This window comes from Lepus europaeus, chromosome 5, assembly GCF_033115175.1.
Source record: "Lepus europaeus isolate LE1 chromosome 5, mLepTim1.pri, whole genome shotgun sequence".
Taxonomy (NCBI): domain Eukaryota; kingdom Metazoa; phylum Chordata; class Mammalia; order Lagomorpha; family Leporidae; genus Lepus; species Lepus europaeus.
Genome location: NC_084831.1, coordinates 149,461,573 through 149,484,389, shown reverse-complemented (window position 1 = coordinate 149,484,389; position 22,817 = coordinate 149,461,573). Strand labels below are relative to the sequence as shown.

The window sequence follows — 22,817 nt, the reverse complement described above, 5'->3', positions numbered from 1 at the left end:
AACTAACATTAGAATACTAGTTTTTAGACAACTAGTTGGTTTTAAAAAGTCGTATGGAACACAGAAAGGAGCTACAAACCATTGGTTCAGTAATGCTGGCATTTATAATTCTTGGGTATTTATCTTGTTGGAGACCTTTGGTTTTGCATACAGCTTTGAGTTGTGTAGTATCTTTCATTGCAACTTGCAGGGCTAATAACTAATCAGCACAGTGTGTTAGCTGGCTTTTCATTGCTTTAGCTAAGACACCTGGGAGGAGGGAAGAAGGCTTATTTTGGCTTACATTGGGAGAGTCTCAGTCTAAGATCAGGTGGTCCCAATAGTTGGGCATCGGGGAGGCCAGAAGATGCTGAAGGAGCAGTCACATGGTGATCCATGTGATCCAGGAAGCAGGGAGGTCCAGGGAGCACCAACCCCTTCTGAGGGCAAGCCCCCAAATGACCCAAGGACCTCCCACTAGGCCACCTCCCAGACGCCATAGCTAGGTCAAGTCTTAATCCATCATTAACCATCAGCATTAGAGTCTAGGCTTTAAATGTCTACATGGGTTTGTGGTGCAGAATCCTGTTCATGCAGTAACTTTGCACCCCTGGCTCCCCGAAACTCATGCCCTTCTCATATACAGCATCTATCATTGCATCCCCAAGTCCCAAAGTCTTATCTCAAAAATCCAGAGTCCACCATCTCATCTGAGTCTCCCTTAACCGTGAACCCTTGTACAACCAAAAACAAGTCACAGACTTCCCGGAGACAACGGTGGGACAGGCACTGTGTAAAACCTTCCCGTTCCAAAAGGGAGAGGCAGGGACATAGAAAAGGTTGGTCGGGCCCAAATAAGACAGAAAAACAGCAGGGCAGGCGTTCAATCCTGAAGTTCTGTGGGGGGCATCCTGAGCACACTGTGGTTGTGGTTGGGCTCCCAACGACTTCAACAGCCCCTCGCTCTAACAGCTCTGCTGGTCACAGCCCATGCTGCAGCTCGCACAGGTCAGTTTCTCTCTGCAGCTCTGCTGCGTGTTTCCCTGGTGGGGACTCCCTGCAGCAGCTCTGATTCCGCATTTCTCTCTGGCATTGTCCTGGTGGAGGCCCTGTGAAAGAGCTGTGCACCTGTGACCCAGCTCTGTCTGAGCCCCCAGTGTTCCCAGAACACCCGTTGAAGTCTAGGCAGGGGCCTCAGTGTCTCTCAGGCTCTGTTGGCTGCCTTCTGAGAATGCATGCTGACGTCAGCAGCTTTCCCGGGCTCACATGGCACACTGCTCCTAGCTTCCCCTAGCAGGTGTCTCATGATGCCGGTGCCTCTGTTTTCCTGGAGTCGCCTTTGTAGCTCTGCTGTCACAGATTCACTGTGCATTGTCCCACGCTTCTGCTGCAGCTCTGCCTGGCCTCCTCCACTGTCCCTGGAAGTCTCAGTGGAAGCCGTCAGGACCCCTGCAAAACCAGCATCATGTGACGATGCCACCGTCTGCCATCAGCAGGGGCCGTGCCTGGAACAGGACCTGCTGGAGTCAGGGCTGCAGTGGCCTCTGAGACCGGGCTGGTGAGCCAGGATCCAGAGCTGGCTCTGAGGTTTCAGGAAACGATTCTTCACCTCTGGGCCTTTCCCCATCAGCAGCTTTTACCTGATGAGCTGACCCTTTAAGCACGTGGCTTTTCTTACATCATTCTGTCCCAAACCTGTCTGTCTGCCCCATTCTGTCCCAAACCTGTCTGCCCCATTCTGTCCCAAACCTGTCTGCCCCATTCTGTCCCAAACCTGTCTGTCCCATTCTGTCCCAAATGCACTGCCTTTCCTTCATTCCTTCCCCTGGCTGGGCTACAGACATCCCAAACCTGTCTGCTCCATTGCACTTCTAATTCTCACCGTGAAACTTAACTAAGAGCAGCCTGGAACACCCTTGTTGCGTCCTTGAAATCTCATTTGTTAAACTAGGAACCATCTCAAAGTTCAGCCTCCCACAAAGTCTCAGGATATGAACAACAAATGCCATGTAACAAAGAAGGCCTTTATTTCCATCTGAAAAGTCATCAACATGTTCCCGTAGTGTCTACACGTCTACGAGCACTTGGTCTTCTAAGCGCTCTGCAGAATCACCCACAATTTCCCCCTTGGGGCATCTAGGCATTTGCTGACTTGCTCCTCCAAACTCTGCTAGCCTTTTCCAGCAAACCAATCCCAAGGACTCCTCCACACCTTTGGGTGCGGTTAGCAGTAAGGACTCCACTTACTTGAAATAAGATTCTTGAGCGCATCAGCTTGGGCAGGATGTGGGTTTGTGCTGGCTTCCGGCCAGGAGGGTCTCAGTCCAAGATTGGGCGGGGTCCATGAGTACTGCTGGTGTAGCCGGAGGGTGGCCAAGGTATCACATGGTGAGCGAGGAAGCAGAGAGAGGCAAGGGAGCCCACTGTGCTTCATAACTAACCTCTAGCAAGGCCAAGGCCCGCTGACCTGGAGACCTCCCACTGGACCCACCTCCCAGATGCCATAACTGGATCAAATCTCCATCCTTAATGCATCAAGGTATAAACTATTAGTGTGAAACTTCAGGGGTTCGTCGTGTACATGAGTTTGTGGAGGCAAATCCTGTTCAGACGGTAACACACCTTCTTCCCGACGCCCCTGCCTGCTGTTTTTGTGACCCTGGGCTTTCTCTCGTTCTGTGTCTGGAGCTGTGCTACCCTGTGTAGCTGTGTGCTACAGTATCCTTCTTGTGTAAGGTGCTGATGCTTGGATTTAGACAGAACCTTTTCCCAAGCACCTGTGCAGCGATGACCCCAGAGCTTCCAAAGCTACCCGCAGCCTGGACCCTGCGTGCAGAGCCCTGGCTGGCCATGGAGGGCAGGGGGGGGGGGGGGCGGTGGCAAGGGCTCAGGCTCCCAGTAGGCTTGATTGGAATGCAGCTGGCTGAGAAAAAGAAGCTGCAAACTTCAACTTGGGAGAGATGCAGGAAATGACAATGAGGACAGAGAAGTCCCATTGGACTCTCCCGCAGCTCTGTGAGATGATGTACTCGTGGGGGAAAGAAAGCACCTTTCACTCGTGAGAGATGACACTGCATTTCCAGACATTTTGGGTTAGGACATGGGGAGATGGGTCACAAAGGAACCCTTCCCCATGAAAAGCACACATCTTTTTTTAAAAAAAGATTTATTTATTTATTTGAGAGGCAGAATTATAGACAGAGAGAGGGAGAGACAGAGAGATCTTCCATCTGCTGGTTCACTCCCAAAATGCCACAATGGCTAGAGCTGGACTGATCTAAAGCCAGGAGCCAGGGGCTTCTTTCAGGTCTCCCACAGGGGCACAGGGACCCAAGGACATGGGTCATCTTCCACTGCTTTCCCAGGCCATAGCAGAGAGCTGGGTTGGAAGAGAAGCAGCCGGGATTTGAACCAGCACCCATATGGAATGCCAGCACTGCAGGCAGAGGCTTAACCTACTGCACCACAGTGCTGGTCCCAGCACACCTATTTTAAAAAACGCAAAATGGATATACCCGAGTCCCTCCATCCAGGATTCATTGCTTGGACACTGTCTGGACAGGAGGTGCCACTGATGGCTGCCACCCTGGAGCTGTGTGTTTTGGGAGGCTGGGGTCTCGTTCCTCCCTGGTGGAGAGTTTCCCAGCCCTGACTGCTCTGGGCTGGGGAAGAGGGCACAGAGGGGAAGGGGGTGGCTGACCCCAGGGAGGACCTGCTTCCCACGGCTGTGACCGGGGAGGCTGGACATTTGTGTCATTACCTCTTAGTGTTAACACCTTGAGGGCTGCAGGGAGGTTCTGGAATAATGACCCAGATGAGGTCCAAAAAGCAAGCCAGCCTGGGAGGTGTCTCAGTACAAAAATTGAGCTCCAGATTCTTCCCTGGAGCTGACAAGGCTCTTGCCAGCCGCATGGGATGGAGCATGGAGGTGGGCAGGATCTCAGGGCAGAGTGTCCCAGATGAGCTGTGTGACTTTGGGCTAATTCGGGACCTCTCTGAGCCACACTTTCCGGGGGCATTGCAGCACAGGAGTGAGAAATCCTAGAAGCGGTTCTCGCAGGGCCGCTGCCTCCCCCGTCCAACCACAGCCCTAGGGTTGCTGGCTCCTCCGTCTGTAGACTGTGGCCTCCCAGGCAACAAACACTCGCCAAGTAGCTCCTAGGTCAGTTCTTCCTCCTGAGACAGAGAGCGGAGTGATAAGGCTTTATTGGGGACAGGGCATCCGTCAGAACAGAAGGGACAGAGAGCGCGCCCAGTCACTGGGACTGGGGGAGAGTGAGGTCACATGGTTGGATGGAGAGAACACACCTGGGCAGGCCAGCAGGGAAGCAGAGAGCTGAGCACACAGCCTGTTTGGACTCCTGGCTCTTAAGGGAGTCTCATTACCTCCTCCCCTTCTCTTCCAGGACAAAGGATGGGGAGCCCTGGTGAAAAGGTTTGTTGGGTGAAAATACAAAAAAATTCCTCTCCATGTTTCCCACTGAGGTTGTCAGAGGTGGGAAGCCTTGCTGGTGTCAGCCTAGGGGCGTCTCTCTAGGGTGCCTGCCTTAGAGGAAAGATGTCTATCAGACCAGGTTAGAAGGGGCAAGACCACCTGGAAGGGTAGCAGGGTGACTTTGAAATGCAGATGCTGGGTGCAGATGCTGGGCTGCTGTAGGCCCTTCTCACACACAGAGGCTAATTTCTAACTTCCTGCCTATCAGAAGGTCCTGGCCATGCCTGCCTGCCAGCTGTTGGTGGCCTGGGATGGTCCTTGGCTTGTATGAGCTCTTCTTGTGCTGCCATTTCGTCTCCCTTCGTCTCCCTTCGTCTCCCTCCGTCCACGTCGATCACTGTGTCCAGATTTCCCCTTTTTCATAAGGAAACCCCGGATGCTGGATGAGGGGCACCTTAACTAATTACATTCCTGACAACTTTTTCTTAAATAAAATCAGGTCATCTCAACCATCAACAGATGAATGGTGGTGAGGGGACCATTCAGTCCTTAACAACCCAGCCTGTTTCTGTGTCCCTGTCTTCCTCTGTGAGAATTTGGCTCTGTGAGGCAGGGACCTGCCCCTTGTTGGTGAGTCTCCTTCTCGAACAACGGCTGCTGAGTGACCGAGTGCGCGGTCCTCAAGATTGAGAACCTTAGTGTATAACATGGTTTTCTGACTGCAACAATATAATAAGATGCTTCTCTTTTTTCTCATTTGCTGGTTCATTCCCCAAATAAATTTCTTTTATTCCATTTTTCTTAGCTTTTTGAAGTCCCCCACTTATGTATTTAAAATTGGCAGATAAATTTTTAAAGAGTTATTTATTTACTTGAAAGTCAGAGTTATACAGAGAGAGAGAGAGAGAGAGAGAGAGAGAGAGAGAGGTCTTCCATCTGCTGGTTCACTCCCCAGATTGGCCGCAAAGGCTGGGGCTGCACTGATCTGAAGCCAGGAGCCAGGAGCTTTTTCTGGGTCTCCCATGCAGGTGCAGGGGCCCAAGGACTTGGGCCATCTTCCACTGCTTTCGCAGGCCATTGCAGAGAGCTGGATCGAAAGTGGAGCAGCTGGGACTCGAACCGCACTCATATGGGATGCCGGCACTGCAGGCAGCGGCTTTACCCGCTATGCCGCAGTGCCAGCCCCGACAGATAAATTGTTTTTAAGAAAGCTTTTATTTAATAATATAAATTTCATAGATGAAGATTTAGGAATATAATGGTTCTTCCTCCATACCTCCCCTCCCACCCTCACTCCTGTCCCATCTCCTACTCCCTTTCTCACCTCATTCTTAAGATTCATTTTTAATTAACTTTATATGCAGAAGACCAACTCTATACGAAGTAAAGATTTCAACAGTTTGCACCCACACAGACACACAAAGTATAAATTACTGTTTGAAGACAAGTTTTACCATTAATTCTCATAGTACAACACATTAAGGCAGAGGTCCTACATGGGGAGCAAGTGCACAGTGACTCCTGTTGTTGATTTAACAATTGACACTCTTGTTTACGACATCAGTGATATTTCTAATAAGAGTTCACAGGCAGCTCGTGATGGACGAAGTTGCATATACTGGAAATCAGGATTTGTAACTGGAACTTCAAATCACACACAGCTCCTGCCCCGTGTCTCTTAGAAGGGCAGTACTGCTGTCCTGTGGCCTGGCGGGAGACTGGGCCATGGTGTTCTGCTGGACCACCCGTCCCCGTTTCCATGAGCGGCTGCTAGTGGGTGTGTACCTGCGCTCACCATCTACCCTTACATGTGTGACATTTAAGTATCCTTTCACTTTAGAGCCAAGTCCTCTCCACGGTGGGGGCTTCCTTCATACACTGGCCCTGTCCCGCAGGCTGACTCCCAGCACCAGCTCCTCGTTCCATCTCCCAGCCTCGCCCTCTCCCTTCTCCCTCCACTGCACCTCCCGTTATTATATTTTCATCGAAGGCTAAGATGAGCTGGTTGCCGCATCACAGGCCCATTACACTTCCTAACAATTCCATTTGCACCGTATTGTCTGTCTCATTGCTGGAAAATTCAGGTGATTCATCATGCCCGAAGAAGCACCTGATCCCAGACCCCCGAGAGCAGAGGCGGCGTGTGTCAGGGAGCAGCACGAGGGCGCGGGGCCGAGGGGGCTTCTCTGGGGACTTTTAGCTTCTCGGGCATTAATGAGCTCCATTGGTAATGCTGCCTCCCGCCTCTTCCTCTCCGTCCACAGCCCCCTGAGCCTGGAGAAGGGGAGGCGACTGATGGAGGACATCGCCCAGCTCCTGCAGGTGCCACCGAGCGTCTTCGCGGACATCAAGTAAGCACGGATGCGGGCCCGATGGTTCGTTCTCTGCCTGTGTCGTGTTCAGACTCAGAAATTGGCTTGCGAGTGGGATGACGGTGTGCCTGGGGTTCTTGTTAATTATATCACAGAGAAACTGTTTAGAAAAGAAATGAAAGGAAAATTCCTGTGGGCTTTGGGAAAGTTATTTAAATAGAGCCCAACCCTGCGATTAATTATAAGAATTACAATCTCTTGCAAGAATAGCGTTGCTGAGACCCTGGCTCAGCGGTATCCAGGAGGCCTGGCACACTGGGAACCCTGCCTTCCTGCAAACAAGTGAGATCCTCTGGGGATGTTCATGGCAGCAAACAGCACATATTGAGTACCCTGTGTATACATGGCCCATCTACAGGGTACAGGGGGGTGGGGTTGGAGGTGAGCATTGGAGCCTGGACCACTGTTGTGACTGCAGCTCCGGAGTGTCCTTGTCTCATCAAGCAACTGGACTTAGGGTCAGCGGCACACGGCATGCACACAGGGGATGGCCACTTCCCTATTTCTTGTAAGTTGTAGAAATACTCGAGAAGGGTGTATGTGCGGATGGGACTTGGAAACAGCTGGACATGGTCAGTGAGCAGAGGTGAGCTGACTGCCTTGTTCTCACGGGAGAGCCTGGCTGTGGAGATGGGATTTAAAGAAGAGCCATGGGAAATCAGCACACCTGGAGAGAAGTGTTAGAACCAAAGGAGGGCCAGCACCGCGGCTCACTAGGCTAATCCTCCGCCTGCAGCGCCAGCACCCCGGGTTCTAGTCCCGGTTGGGGCACCGGTTCTGTCCCAGTTGCTCCTCTTCCAGTCCAGCTCTCTGCTGTGGCCCAGGAAGGCAGTGGAGGATGGCTCAGGCCCTTGGGTCCTGCATCCGCATGGGAGACCAGGAGGAAGCACCTGGCTCTTGGCTTCAGATTGGCGCAGTGTGCCGGTTGTAGCAGCCATTTGGAGGGTGAACCAACGCAAGGAAGACCTTTCTCTCTGTCTCTCCCTCTCACTGTCTAACTCTTCCTGTCAAAAAAAAAAAAAAAAAGAAAAAAAGAAAAACAAAGGAGAAGACTTGTTTGAGTTCTTGGTCTCTGTGTGCAGGGGTACAGGACGGTGCCCATCCACATGGCCTTCTGTCCTCACAGCAAATATTCACTAAGCACCTGCTGAGGCCAGGCTGTGCGGATCACAACTCAATGTCCTTGCTTCAAATCTTAGCATGTCGGGTTCTCCTGGGCCCATGGGGCCTCCTCTGCACCACAACAAAGACTCAGACCATGGGTTCTGAGTCCGGCCCCATGGTCTGTGTCTCTTGTCTCTCACTGCACTCTCCCACAGCAACTGCAGATCAGTGTGTGTTAATAGACAGAACGAGGGGCTGACAGTGAAGGCCTGGTCCTCCCAAAGCAGCCCCCACCAGCTACATCAGACACAGCAAGGCTTCCACAGCCTAGGGCATCTCACCTGCTGCAGCCGCCAAGGCCTGTGCTGCCGGCGGATCCATGAATGAGTGCATGGGTGCGTGCTTAGCGCAGGTCAGCGTGTCGCGGCAGAAACCGGAGGTCAGTGGACAGCAGGCAGGGCTGCAGCCACAGGGAGGCCCTGGCACGCCCAGCCCTGAGCAGCGGGAGGAGCTGTTACAGCGCAGCCACATTATTAAGACCATGAACAAAAGGAAGGTAATCACACGGAGCAGCTTTGGAAGCAAACTTCCTCAGGCCCACTCGGGATTGCAGTCATTGAATTTTCATTATTTTCCTTCAGCAAAACCCTCCCGTGGTGATTGGGTTGCAAATGGAATGCGCGTGCATGGGGCCTTTGTGTTTCCCAGGGATTCCCTCTGCCTGCCGCTGAGGTTGGTTATGAACCGCAGGCTGTTTGCATCCTGACTCCAGAATGAGCGCCCGGGGCGGGGGCCGCCGCCCTGCCAGGGTGTGTGCTGCTGAGACAGTGCCAGTGGGGACCTGGGGCCTGGGAGAGGAGCTGCTTTATTCTGGGGATAAGACCAGGGCCAGCAGCAAGGTTGCTGAGAGCTCCTTGGCCCCACTGCCAGCAGCTCATGGGAGCCCCAAGGCTGACTGGGGTCCAGGCTGCACCCCTGTGCCCCCTCTGTCCTCTTTCATTGCTTCTGGAGATGGTAAGTCACCTGGGGATGGGGCAGGACTCAGAACCCACGGCGTAGGTGGGACGTGCAGTGGGCCCCAGCCGTACTCCAGGCTGGAGGCATACAGGGGCCAGGTGCATTGTGGCCCACGCTCACCACCACAGCACTCCCTGAGCTGACAGGTGCACCCGCCTGGCTGAGAGCACGGAAATGGGACTTGCTCAGACAGGAGATTGGACTGCTTTGAAATGCTGCATGGCCTTCATTGACATCCTGTCTTTTAAACTTTTTGGGTGTTTGAGGCCGAGAAGCGTGGCTTCCCCTGGACCCAGCCCCTGGGCGCCGTCACCTGCCCATCTTCTCCACCAGTGTTCCACGGGGCCCGCAGGGCCTGGCTGCTTCCTCTCCGTCCTCCCCAGCCTCACCTGGGGCTGTACCTCATTTCTCCCATTTCTCCCCGATAAGCCTCATCTCCGCATTGGATAATCCCACTAACCTTTAAAGAGAATCTCATCAAAATGGCAGATTAACCAGAGCCAGGCGCAGGGAGGGAGGGGCTGTGATGGCAAAAAACCAGGCAGTGCGTATAGGCACAGGGCTCACCCCGCCTCCCCCTGCTCCTTACCTGGGGTCACCCCTCCCACACAGAGCCCCTTCCCTGGCCGAGGATGGGCTTGGGTGGGCCTGAGCCTCCCTGTGAGTGAGGTCTGAGCACAACCACTCTGTCCCTGAGGGGCTTCGGGTCCCAGGTGAGTGTCCTCCCCACGGCTGTGCCCGGCTGGGATCTTTCACCCACCCAGCTACTCTTCTGGTTCTTGTCCCTGGGCCAGAGCTGAAGTCTCATCTTTGCCGGTCCTTAGCACTGTGCTCCCCATCCTGGCTCTTGGATTAGTGTGTGGGCCTCTTGTGCACACCCCCTTAGAGCAGCGGGCACCCACCCGGCAAATGCTCTCGGCTCTACAGACTGACTTGGGCTCGGGCTGACGCGATGACACAGGGTGTCTCCGGGAGGGAGCCACTCACGACCAGCAGGCCCGTCCGTCATCACTCGACACTTCATTGAAGAGCACGTCCCCATAGCCGCTCATTGTTCCAGGAAAGGAAGAGGGGACGTGTGTGCCGGCGCACGCAGACACGGCCTGCATTTTTATGGAAGTACTAGTTATGCTTAATATGTTTTGTTAATGGTTATGTAGCTGTCAAATAAATTCCATTATTTCTTATTACATCATTAGAGACCATTAAAACAGCATTAGCATGCTGATGTAATTATGCCAGCAGACGTACAACGACCACGGTTATGGTTTTATAATCTAATCACGGCTGTCCTAGGCAGGGCTGACTGATGCTTGGGCAGCTTTCCCTGGTATTTTGGTCAGGTGGGCAGCCGCAGCACTGGGAGGAACAACACCACCACCAGCAACAAAAAAGCATTCCCAAGAGCCCTTGCGCCCACAGTGAGATGGGCCCAGCGTCATTCTTGCAGACGTGCTGGGAAGTGCTGCATTAGCCTGGGGGTTCGTTCTGGGATCCATCTTCCTGCACGCTCAGGATGTGAGAAGCAGTTCAGCATCTCCTCTGTGGGACTTACTGAACTGATGGATACAGGGTTCTTGGTCTTCAGGGCGGTTCCTGGAGCTGCAGGAGTGGGGATTCTCCACCCTGACGCGTTTCATTAAGGTCCCCCTTATGCTCCCACCTGAGCCTCCCTGTACCCACCCTCCTGCACCGCCCTCTTAGCGGGAGACAGGGTCCCTGGGAGGTGGCGGGCTTTGGGAGATAATGCCTCTGTTTCCTGGGACCAGGGAAGAATTGCGAATATTTGAGCTGGGACTTGTCTGTCTATGTCGCTGGGCCGACGGGACTGGTGAAGACATTAAACAGGAAGCAGAAATTGGGAGACTGCTGATGCCCTTGGTTTTCTGTGTGGCCCTAAGGATGACAAAGCCTGGCCTCACAGGTGAACGGCGGCAGAGATCATGCGTGGGACAAATGCACGATGTTACTCAGAGCCAAGCACAGGAGGACCCCGGTGCCTGGAAGAAGGACTTGGCGGCCACCCTTTGCACCTGCTGCCTGCACACTCACTCTCACTGGTGGTGTCACTGTCCCGCCTGTGCCCAGGGTTTGCTAGGTGAGGCCACCTGGGGCAGGCAGAGACGGGCAGGCCTGATGTTATGAAATCCTTCCCGTTGGAGTAGGAGTGCGGGGTTTGGCCGCAGTGTCCTGTCTGTATGTCGTGGAAGATCGCAGAGGTGCAGTCCGGTGGCTGGAGACAGCTATGCGTGGTTTTCCTTACAGATAAGGAGCACCCTGGGAATGTGACAGTATGTCAGAACTACCCCAGTGCTGTCTGCAGATAGAAGAGGAGACAGCAGGGAAGAGCCACTGGGGATTTGGAAGCAATCATTCTGCCCGAGTGCAAGGGGCTGTTTTTTCATGCTAGGTAAACCGCGTGCTTTGGTTAAAGATTTTAGTATTTGAAGTACAAATGGAGCCTCCGTTCCTAGTGTGGAGTGATGTCACCACGCAGGAGGGGAGTGAGTCTCTTGCCTTCCAAAGCCTCAGTTTCCCTACCTGCTGTACAGTGAGAAGCCAGCGTGGGACCTGCTCTCGGGAGCCCCACCCAGGTCCGCGCTCTCCTGTGTCCATCTCTAGATGCTGATAATTCTTCATCAAGGGACCCTGTGAATTATGGAGCTCATCCCGAGACTGGCGGCGAGGTTGTGGCCACTCTGAAGAGCATAGGCCAGTGCCTGGTGTAGAAGCGCTTGGCACCTGTTGGCTCCTATAGTCACCCTGGCGTTGGCTCTATTGTGCTTAGGAAGAAAACCACGCTAACATCTACCCCAGGTGATCTTAGACTGGCAAAAATAAGCCACTCAGTTCTTTTTTTTTTCCCTAGACTTTAACATACACATCTAGCATGAAACGTTGGGTACATGCAGCCGTTGTGTGTAGAACTGGGTAGTCCAGTAATCAGGGACTCCTTGAGAGACTTTGTGGGTTCTTGTAGTGATAATTTTCCTCTGCGACTGTTGTCGTCTCTACTTTTCCCAAGAAGCTACATCCTGCTTGAAGTCAGGAATGGGGTCTGCATTGCTCAGTGCTGTGAATCTGTCTGGCCCAGGACAGGTGTCCATTGTTGAGTGAGTGGACAGATGAGTGAGTTGGCTTTGGAGTCAAAGACGGTTTTTTCAGATTGCTAAAGACATTGACACTTGGCTGGCGCCGTGGCTCACTAGGCTAATCCTCCACCTGCAGCGCCAGCACCCCAAGTTCTAGTCCTGGTTGGGGCGCCGGGTACTAGTTCCGGTTGCTCTTCTTCCTATACAGCTCTCTGCTGTGGCCTGGGAGGGCAGTGGAGGATGACCCAAGTGCTTGGGCCCCGCAGGGAGACTGGGAGGAAGGTCCTGGCTTCGGATCGGCGTAACTCCTGCTGTAGCAGCCATTTGAAAGGTGAACCGACGGAAGGAAGACCTTTCTCTCTGTCTCTCTCTCTCTCACTGTCCAACTCTATCTGTCAAATAAAAAAAAAAGACATTGACACCTTACTTAGGCCACAGTGTCTCAGCCTTTTCATCTGTGGCCTAGAGGCCAGTGTGCCCATATTGCACAGTCGTGGTGAGGACTGAGTGAGCGCTGTGCGAATGCTCTCACACACATCACTCAGGGAAGGGCAACTTCCTGTATAGAATGTTATCAGCATAATAAAATGTTACTTAAACCGAGAACCATGGACACAGGTGAGACCTAGATGTATATTGAAACAAAATGCACACTTTATTTATGACATGGGCTGTCAATGCTAGATGTCATTATTAGCTTCTTAGTTTGTTTGTTTGTTTTTCGACAGGCAGAGTGGACAGTGAGAGAGAGAGACAGAAAGGTCTTCCTTTTTGCCGTTGGTTCACCCTCCAATGGGTGCCGCGGCCGGCGCACCACACTGATCCGAAGCCAGGAGCCAGGTGCTTCTCCTGGTCTCCCATGGGGTGCAGGGCCCAAGCACTTAGGCCATCCTCCACTGTACTCCTGGGCCACAGCAGAGAGCTGGCCTGGAAGAGGGACAACCGGGATAGAATCCGGCGCCCTGACCGGGACTAGAACCCGGGATGCCGGTGCTGCAGGCGGAGGATTAGCCTAGTGAGCCGCAGCACCGGCCTTCTTAGTTTCTTATCAGAACAAAGCATAAATCACTTTTCAGTCTTTGAATGTCTCTCTTGAGCCAGAGACAGAGCATGCTAAATCATCCAGGCTTTGGAGCAGGTGGGCCAGGCTGTGTTACTCAGGATCCATCAAGGACCTTGGAGGAAGAGAACTGGATCTTGCAGTGCAAGACAGAAGTGCTGCCAGTGGTCCTCCGTCTCTGCTCAGTGCTGGCCTATAAGCTCTGCTCAGTTACCCTGGGCATTGCAAACTGGAGGTATTGAAGGCCACGCAAGGACCTCAGGATTAAGCAGCCCAGGGATCCAGAGAGACAGACCCATCCAATGGCAGGGAGAGGAGTGGGGGAGCACAGAGGCTCCTCTGCCTTTGCTGCCTGTCATGTTAGCCCTGAAAGGCGCCTGGGCCAGGTCTCTGAGCCTCCACGCTGAAGCCTCAGGTGTTTGCCACTGGTCATTCAATCATTTTGTTAGCTTCATTCATCAGGCACCGTGGGAGTCGATAGAAATACGGCTTCGGGAGAGAAGGGCTTTCTGGTGTTCCTGCTCAGATGTGGTGCCCACCTCCATACGGATGCAACAGAGGGTTCCTTGGGATGCTCACAGCACCCCGCAGTTGTCAGAGAGAGAGAATAGATCGCTGTGAGAGTGAAAAACTAAGCCAATCTTTCACAGTTCCAAGATGAGGCATACAAACAGAATAATCTACTTTATTCCACTTACTCCATGAGAAGAAAAGAGTGCCAGGCAGAGCATCCCCTAGCTACAGAAAGGAATTCCCAAATCGCACTACGCACAAAGTAATTGCAAATAAGATACAATCTGCCCAGTATTGCCAGTGCTCAGCCCTTTAAGAAGATAAAGTATCATCAGTAATTATGTGTTGGTTAAGGCTTGTGAGAATGTTAAATTACCTTGCTGTAACTTGGTCAGCCCTTATTTGCTCACACATTCACACAGGACTTGGTTCTTCTGTTAGTCCTTCTTCCTCTGTAAGCCCTAAAATGTGACATTTTGGCCTAGTGTTTGGAGGCAGGTGTATGCGACAGAAAATGAGTTTTAGGAACAGAGAAGTATGCATTTGTTTGCATCTTCATGGACTTCGGGAGTTTGATGGTCCAGGCAACCCCTCTGTATGTGACATAGATGGAAGAAGGCTTGCAGGGGCAGTTCTGTGGCATCCAGACCGGACTTCATTTGTTGGTTTTCTGTCGGTAGCTTGAATTAGGTCAGTGCAAACTACAGGTTCCCGGGGCTGGCGCTGTGGCCCAGTGGGTTAATGTTCTGGCCTGAAGTGCCAGCATCCCGTATGGGTGCTAGTTCAAGACCTGGCTGCTCCCCTTCTGATCCAGCTCTCTGCTATGGCCTGGGAAAGCAGTAGGAGATGGCCCAAGTCCTTGGGCCCCTGCACCCATGTGGGAGACCTGGAAGAAGCTCCTGGCTCCTGGCTTTGGATCAGCACAGCTCCAGCCATTGCGGCCAGTTGGGGAGTGAAGCAGCAGATGGAAGACCTCTCTCTCTCTCTCTCTCTCTCTCTCTCTCTCTCTCTCTGTCTCTCTCTGCTTCTCCTTCTCTCTCTCTGTGTGACTCTGACTTTCAAATAAATCTTAAAAAAAAAAAAAACAACAACAAACTACAGGCTCTCCCAGTGGCATGGTAAGTTAATGGACAAGAATGGGGGGAAGCCAGTGGACCCAAGAAAGACCTCAAAGTCAGTTCTAGTTCTAGAGAAAGAAAACATGAACTGTGTGGTTCTCGGTCCATAACAAAGTTGGAAATGGACTGGTGAGTGCCAGTGTGTGGGTTTTACGATTATAGGTGTTCTTATGAAAAGCTCTCAACTGAGACTCAAGCATTAATTCATATTAAAACTGGACTATTTGGGGGCTGGCGCCGTGGCTCAGTAGGCTAATCCTCTGCCTGTGGCGCTGGTACCTGGGTTCTGGTCCTGGTTGGGCGCTGGATTCTGTCCCAGTTGCTCCTCTTCCAGGCCAGCTCTCTGCTGTGGCCCAGGAGTGCAGTGGAGGATGGCCCAAGTGCTTGGGCCACCCACATGGAAGACCAGGAGGAAGCACCTGGTTCCAGGCTTCAGATCGGCACAATGCACTAGCCATGGCAGCCATTTAAGGGGTGAACCAACAGGAGGAAGACCTTTCTCTCTGTCTCTCTCTCTCAGTGTCTAACTCTGCCTGTTAAAAAAAGAATCACTGGACTATTTGGGGCTAGTCCCTAAAACTCCAGGGTTTCAATTTATTCCTCTCTAACATGAGGGCATTACCAAAGGGGTTGCTTTATGCTTGACTTATGCGATTAGGCCACTGAGCACCACCCTAGGATCATCACTTGGATTGTGCTCACTTGAGGCCAGCTGCAGGGCTGAGCCCGATCCCTAGTGCCTGAGTCTGAAGGTTAATAGAGGGACTGATTTAAATAATCATTAAAAAAAACTTGCACTGTGTATAAAGAAGTCTTTTTGTTCTTACTTTGCCTCAAGTTTTCGCTCAACCAGATACAGTAAGTCTCCTAAATTATTCTGGTTTTGTTTGGTAAGTTTGAGACCTGTAGGAGCCCTGTGCTTCTCTTAAGTTGGTAGTGAGAAAAGTACAAGTGGGTAATCCACTGGATGAAAAGAGTTAACTCAGAAGATTTCTTACACCAGTATTTGAAAAAAAAACTTACATGTTTGCATCAATATAGGCCATCTATACATGCATTTCTCTATTGTCTACCCATCTGCTTATCCATGCATTTCTGTATTATCCTCCCATCCATCCATCCAACCATCCGTCTACCCATGTAGCTACCCATCATCCATCCATCCATGTATGCACCTGTCCATCAGTTCATCCATGTAGACCTCATCCACCCATCATTCATCCAGCCACCCATTCATGCATCTGTCCATGTTGAGAACTTCACTCCACATCCAAATATCAACGAGAGATCTTCATTTGCTGGTTCACTCTCTAAATGCCTACAGCAACCTGAGCTGGGCCAGATGAAAGCTGAGAGCACAGATCTCAAGTGGGGTGCAGGAACCCCACTATCTGAGCCAGGAAGCTGGATTGGATGTGGCACTGGGTCTCAAACCAAAGCAAATGACATGACGCGTGGGCATCTCAAGTGACAGCTTTACTGCCGCACCAATTTCCCCCTCTAATGATTACCTTTAAATTGCTCTACTGTTGCCAAAATACTTTGGCTATCTTCTGCTTATATACAAAAGTCCAGGGGATCTAGTACCTGAGGATTTAGTCCAACTGATCACAAAATTGTTAACTGCTCTTTAGGGAACATTTGTGTGAAACACTATGGTCATCTGTGTTCTATTCATTATACCTTAAAGGTTGACTTGTGACCTCCTGTGTGATGTATATCCCATTATGACGTGGCAATCACTCCCAGATGAATCCCAATAAGTGGAACCCGTAATTGGAAATGCTTTTAAATAACCAGAAAAATAAGCATTCACTGAGATTCGGTTGCCTGCCCGCTCTCAACTGAATATGGATTGAGTTCAATATCTTGTTGTTCCCATGTGTCTGTGAGTGTCCTGCAGTGAAAGTTTATTCTCAGAAGATGACCTTCAACTCCATGACCATACATCAACATGTTGCTATTACAAAGGCATTGCATGTACTTTTCAATCATTTAAATTATTATTGAAATGATTAAAAGTAGGAAAAAGGGACCGGCATTGCAGCATAGCAAGTTAAGCCTCTGCCTGCGGTGCCAGCATCCCATATGGGCACTGATTTGAGACCCGGCTGCTCCACCTCTGATCTGGCTCCCTGCTAAGGTACCTGGGAAAGCAGTAGAAGATGGCCCAAGTGCTTGGGCTCCTGCACCCATGTGGGAGACCCGGATGAAGCTCCAGGCTCCTGGCTTCAGCCTGGCCCTGCTGGGGCCAGTGACAGCAGATAGAAGGTCTCTCTCTCTCTCTCTCTCTCTCTCTCTCTCTAACTCTGCCTTTCAAATAAAAAGTAAATCTTTAAAAAAAATAGGGAAAAACATATTTATAAATAGTTCTCAGAGATAAGACCATTTGATTATAACTTACTCCCTACACTGTGGTTAATGGAAGGTTGGTTGATTTAGTAACTTGAAGTGATAGGCTGGGAATACTATGGAAAATGAGTAGTAGGTGGACTTTAAAATGTTAGGAATAACTTCTTTTCTTTGTTCAAATATTCTATGACCATAGAAATAAAATGAATAATTATCAGTATATAGTAACATTTCAAGTAGAACCACTGAATAATAACATGATTCAGTAACAACTGGACACAGAGACAAAGTCATTCCTCATCCCGTGCACATGCCTGGTCTCAGGCCTGCTCCAGTCACTCCACCGCACGGGGCCTCAGAGGAAGACTCGCTTCGCCCTGGAGTTCAGATGAGACTGAAGAGTTGACCAAGTGAGATTACAGGAGCGTGTTCTCGCTTTGACCTGCGCAAGGCACCTGCTTTCCATACTAGGAGCAAGAAGTTTTGCTTGAGCCATGGACCACACCCTTTCGGGAAGCTCCGGGGAGCCGGGACAGACACTGGGAGAGCCTTTGCGTGCGCCTCCAAGAGAGAGGAAGTTGGTGCCAGATGTTCCAATGGTTCATACTCTCCAAGGAACCACAGCACATAAGGAGATGCACAGCGTTTGTGTGGAATTAAAATTTCATGGGTGGAGGCCTTTAGGGGAGGAAGCCCAGAGTTTCCTTAGGGAATTAATAATGACAAAAAAGTGGCAAAACACTGTGTTAGAGTGAGAACTTGTTGAGAGATGAGCCTTTTGGTTCTGGACTTGTGAGTCGGCCTGAGGCCATGTTTATTTACTCTGTGTATTTGTCTTTCTAGACAAGATCAGCTTCTATCTCACTATATTAAAGTGGATCAAGGCAGGCTGCAGCCTGCGCCAGCTCCAGTCGCCACAGCAAAGGTGGGGATGATAGAAGGAGCCTGGCTGTGGCCACACAAGTTTGACAACGTTGCATAGAAATTACAAAGTGGAAAGAGCAGCGTGGTCCTACCACACAGGTGCTGGTAGGGGTCCGCTCACAGTGGGGGAGACCACCCCATGGGCTACCTTCTGTGCCTGGGGAGGCCACCGCGTGGGCTACCTTCTGTGCCTGGGGAGGCCTCCGCGTGGGCTACCTTCTGTGCCCCTCTCAGGCAGTGTCAGCAGTGTGGGACTTTACCTCCCTGTGACCCTGACGTTCCCATCTCTGTGTTTTCTCTCTCCTAAAGACACGTACCCACCCCCTTCCTCCCCCAAGGTGAACTGGCCGATCCCACCTCCTGCTCCAGCTAGGGGGTGGGAAGTGCCCTTCCCTCTCCTTCCCGGGAACTTGCTCAGCCAGGAAAGACCTACAGGGCTACGCTTCCACTGCACCGGGCTTGGGGGCTTTTCTGAGCATGCTCATTGCTTCCACACTCAGAAGGTGTGGCCAAGGGCCGAGAGGGGCCCTTGGAGTCCACTTCAGACCCAGGGGTGGGGTAGGGGGAGCAGCAGCTATGACATGCTTTCCCTGAGCCAACTCTCCCCTTAGAAGGATCTGTCTTCACTATTCACCCCCAAAGGGACTCCTTTAAGGACTACAAGTAGCAAACTCCCACAACCCCCATGGCTGTAGACACTGTACCAAGCATAGCTGGATCCATGCTCCCTGCTCTGCCATACTGAGTGACAGCGAGAACCCAGGGAACCAGCAGGTCCAGGGTTCTTTTTAAGATTTATTTGAAAGGGCAGAGTTAGAGGGAGAGGGAGAGAGAGATCTTATATCTACTGGTTCATGCCTCAGATGTCTGAAATGGCCAGGGCTGGGCCAGGCCAAAGCCAGGAGCCAGAAACACTATCTGGGTCTCCCATGTGGGTGGCAGGGGCCCCAGCACATTAGCAGAGAACTGAACTCTTAACTGGTGATCAAATGGGATGCCAGCATGGCAGACAGAAGCTGAACCCACTGATCCACAACTATATTTTCATTTTTATTTAACAGGGAGAGAGGGGAGGGGAGTAGGGGGAAGAAGAGAAAGATATGGAGATAGATCTTCCATCTGCTGGTTCATTCCCCAAATGCCTGCAACAGACAGGGCTGAACCAGGCTGAAACTGGGAGCCTAGAATTCAGTCTGGTCTCCCACATCAGTGGCTTGAGCCATCACCCACTGCCTCCCAGGTGCATTAGCAAGGAGCTGAATTGGAAGTGGGGCAGCCAGGACTGGAACCTGGCTCATATGGGGTGGTGGCCTTGTAGGTGGTGGCTTAACCCCTGTGCCACATCAGCCCAGCAGCAGCTGCGATTCTCCAATGTCTAGCGTGCCTTACAGCGCTGGGATTTAATTGGTTACTCTTGGACTAGCCAGAAATATGCTTTGAAGATGTCTCAATGACCCGTACCTAAATGCTAGAGTACGTCATGAAGTTCATGGGAAAATGGAATTAAAAGATAAACTTAAATTTTGAAATCCATGCATAGTTTTTCTCCAAACACACTTTCCAGGAACTTATTGAGGACTTGTCTTATGCTTAATGTCAATATCAAAGCACAAAGTAATGAAATAGAAGCTCTTTGTATAACTGGGCCATAGCCCCCTTGTTAGAGGCCTCTGTTGACATCAGTTTCTGAAAGGGAGAGAGAGAGAAAAGAGATCTTCCATCCACTGATCACTCCCCAAATGGCTGCAGCAGCCACATTGGGCCAGGCCAAGTCAAGAGACCAGGAACTCCATCCACGTCTCCCGTGTGGGTGGCAGAGGCCCAGACACTTGGGCCATCTTCCACTGCTTTCTCTGGTGCCTTAGCAAGGAGCTGGATTGGAAGTGGAGCAGCTGGCACTGGAGCCCTTTAACCAGTGCTCCGATAAGGAATGCCAGCCTTGGGGTACAGAAGCTTGACCCTCCTTGCTACAACACCAGTCCCTCTTTTGACATCTTCAGGGTTTATTTTGAAACAAGATCAGGAAGGTGCTATTAGCTATTTCCAGAAGGGGAGCCCTGGGAAGAGAGCAGAATTCAGAAGTCTGGTCCTTGGGACAGCCAGGGGGATGGAAACCCATGCGGTCCGGGATGCCAGAGTGGGTGGGGCTTTGAGTTCCTGGCGCAGCCAGCCCCAGGACGGTGTGTGTGTGTGTGTGTGTGTAATTGCTTATCTGCAGGGTGAGAGGGGTGCTTGCCTGCCTTGGGGAGATAGCCCTGGGGCAAGAGACCTGGAGGGGGGGAGGGGAGAGTTAGGGGAGGGGGGGCACCCAGTACAACTGCAGGGGAGGTCCGTTATCCATGCAGAGTGCTGATTTTCCAAACAGCAGAGCAGAGGACCCCTGGGTAGTCTGTGGAAGGGGAACCCCTGGGGGCTCTCTGGGAAGCCTGTCCTTGGGCCAGGGATTGTCATGCATAGAGGTTGTTTACTCTCTGGTCTGATTACGTTTGCCTTAATTAGTGTGTTTGGGAATGCCCTGGAGGAGAGACCTCCGGGAGAGTTGTAGGCTGCTGTGAAGGTTCCCCTGTTTGAATTCCGGAGGGGACTCCCGATCGCTCTTCCAGCTACTGCTCTGTAGCACAGAGCAGCGGCGGCACTGCACAGGGATTGAGCTGCAGGACCTCACGCGCGGGCCTGTCATGTCAGAAACAGCTTCGTATGCAGATGCTGAAAGCGAAGACGGAAAGAGAGGAAGAGAAGTGTGAATGATGTCGTGAGCGCTTGGCGACCAGAGGGTCCTCCTGGCTGGGGCTTTGCCAGCCTCGGGCGACAGCCGCGGTTAGGTCAAAGCCATCGTGGGCTCTTCCCCACTGGTGAGAATGACAGGCACACAGCCCGTGACACCCCGGGGACCCTACGCTGTGTGATTGTCAGTGACGCTGGTCTGTTCCTTCTGTACCTTCTGCCCAGTGTCCTGGCTTTGGGTCTGGGCGGGTCTCAGGGAGAGTGATCTGAGCCCATGGCAGCCCCACCGACCTGGCTCTCTTGGCCGGCTTGGGCAGTCTGCAGGTTTAACCCACCAAGATGCTGAAGTGACAGCTAATAAGGCGTTTCTTTAGTCCATGGCTGCCAAGTATGCACCTCTCATGTGAAACTTGCATGTTCTGCTCGCTCTCCTGGGGGAAGATGCCAGAAGCTGAGGCTGTCCTCAGGGTTTCCTCATGGGGATCCCCTGATGGGGACTCTGCCCACGCCTGCTGATGTAGCCGGGGCAGGGTGAACTCGCGTCACACACAATCTCGCGTTTAGTCCACAATGTCATGGCAAGGCGCTAGTAGGGCATTCTGTTTTGCACCAGGGCTAATTCACCCTAGTGAACCTTGAACTCCTTGCATTTAAAAATATCAGCACATTACCCTCCAGGGTACTGGCCCAGCCTCATAGCACAATGTACAGCGTGTGTTCCGGCTGAGCCCATCACAGCTCTGTTCCTGGTCCCATCTGTCGCTATTGTCGGTTTGCCGGCATCTCCTCCACCACTTCCGTTGGCCTGTGAATGGTGGTTGAGCATCTCCCGTGTGCTGCCGTGTGCCAGAGGTGGTCCTCGGGAGTGGGTCTGAGCTTCTGGAACTTTCCTCCACCAGAGGATATGATCGGGTGCACCTGCTCCTTGGACAGCTTTTCACAGAAAGGCAGGAAGAGGAACAGGCCAAAGGGCTCACGCTGGGAGCATCACTTTAAGACACTTAAGGGCTCAGATCTGTAAATACTGCTTAAGCAGATAAGTGACCAGGCCCGCCTGCTGGCCACCTTTGTGTCACTCTGTTGACCAAGCTTCTTTTCTGTTGGGAAGGGTGGACCCTCTGAAATGTCCACCATGGAGGGCATCTGTTGAGGCAGGGTGGGCCAACTGTCCCCTCAGCGCCAGCCTCAGACCCTGTCTGTACAAACCCGTCATTAGACATCTCTGGTAAACAGAACACAAGAGGGAGTGTGATGACTGGCAAGATGTTGCCATGCCTATAGAGAGATGGCCTTTTAGGGCTGAAGGCAGCGTTATGGAAATAGGAAGAAATTAGCAGCAGGAGAACTGATGGCCAACAGAGGGGGCAGCTGCCTGTAGGTTTCAGCTAAGTTATTTATCAGGGCGTTAAAGGGGAGGGTGCACTCGGCACTACTCCCCACACAGGCCTCGCTACGTTGCCTACCTGGACGGGACAATAAATCCTGAAATAGCCTGGAAAGCCTTGTAAGTCGGGATCCGCAAACTCGACTTCCCACTGTTGTATAAAGCGCCTGCTTCTATCTGATCATGTGAGCATTTTCCCAGCAGCAGTGCGGCGGTCTTTCCCCTCCTGCTCAGTCTGTGGTCTTCCCTTGGCCGTGAGCCCACAGTGCCCCTGTCAATGGCTGGACAGAGCTGCTGTCTGCTCGAGGCCCCGTGGAAACCGTGTCTACCAAGCCTGTGGTCACGAGCGGCAGAGTTTGATGCAATGTGCAAACAGACCTCCAATGCCGTCGGGGAGGCATAAAGCAGAAATCAGGGGGAGGGGGGAGGGAGAAGACCCCCCCATTCGAGACTTGGCTGTAGAGGAATCGTGTGTTTTGTAGCATTTCTTGGGGCCGACTTTGCCTGGTTCGTAACCATTGTGGCCTACTGAGTCCCCCTTCAGAGGCTCCTGTAGGCACTTGTGGCACATTTGATGTGGGAGCTGACACTTCCTGTTCCGGCCCCATGGCACAACACTTCCTGATATGGTCCCATGGGACCCTGGGGTCTCACGGTGCTTGCTGGGAGGTGTGTGTGTTGTGTGTGTGTGGGGGGGAGCTTTGTTCTAGAAGGCATGGGTGGGGAAGCTTGTGTCTTCCTGT

At 52.1% G+C, this 22,817-nt stretch overlaps 1 protein-coding gene across 1 annotated transcript in view; it reads left to right on the top strand.

Moving 5' to 3' along the window:
• PTPRN2 (protein tyrosine phosphatase receptor type N2) overlaps positions 1-22,817 on the top strand; it is an 800,540-nt gene that overhangs the window by 208,951 nt on the left and 568,772 nt on the right. Inside the window, exon 11 of the mRNA XM_062190222.1 lies at positions 6,679-6,765. Coding sequence (XP_062046206.1) covers positions 6,679-6,765 — 87 coding nt within the window. The remainder of the gene's footprint in view (positions 1-6,678; positions 6,766-22,817) is intronic.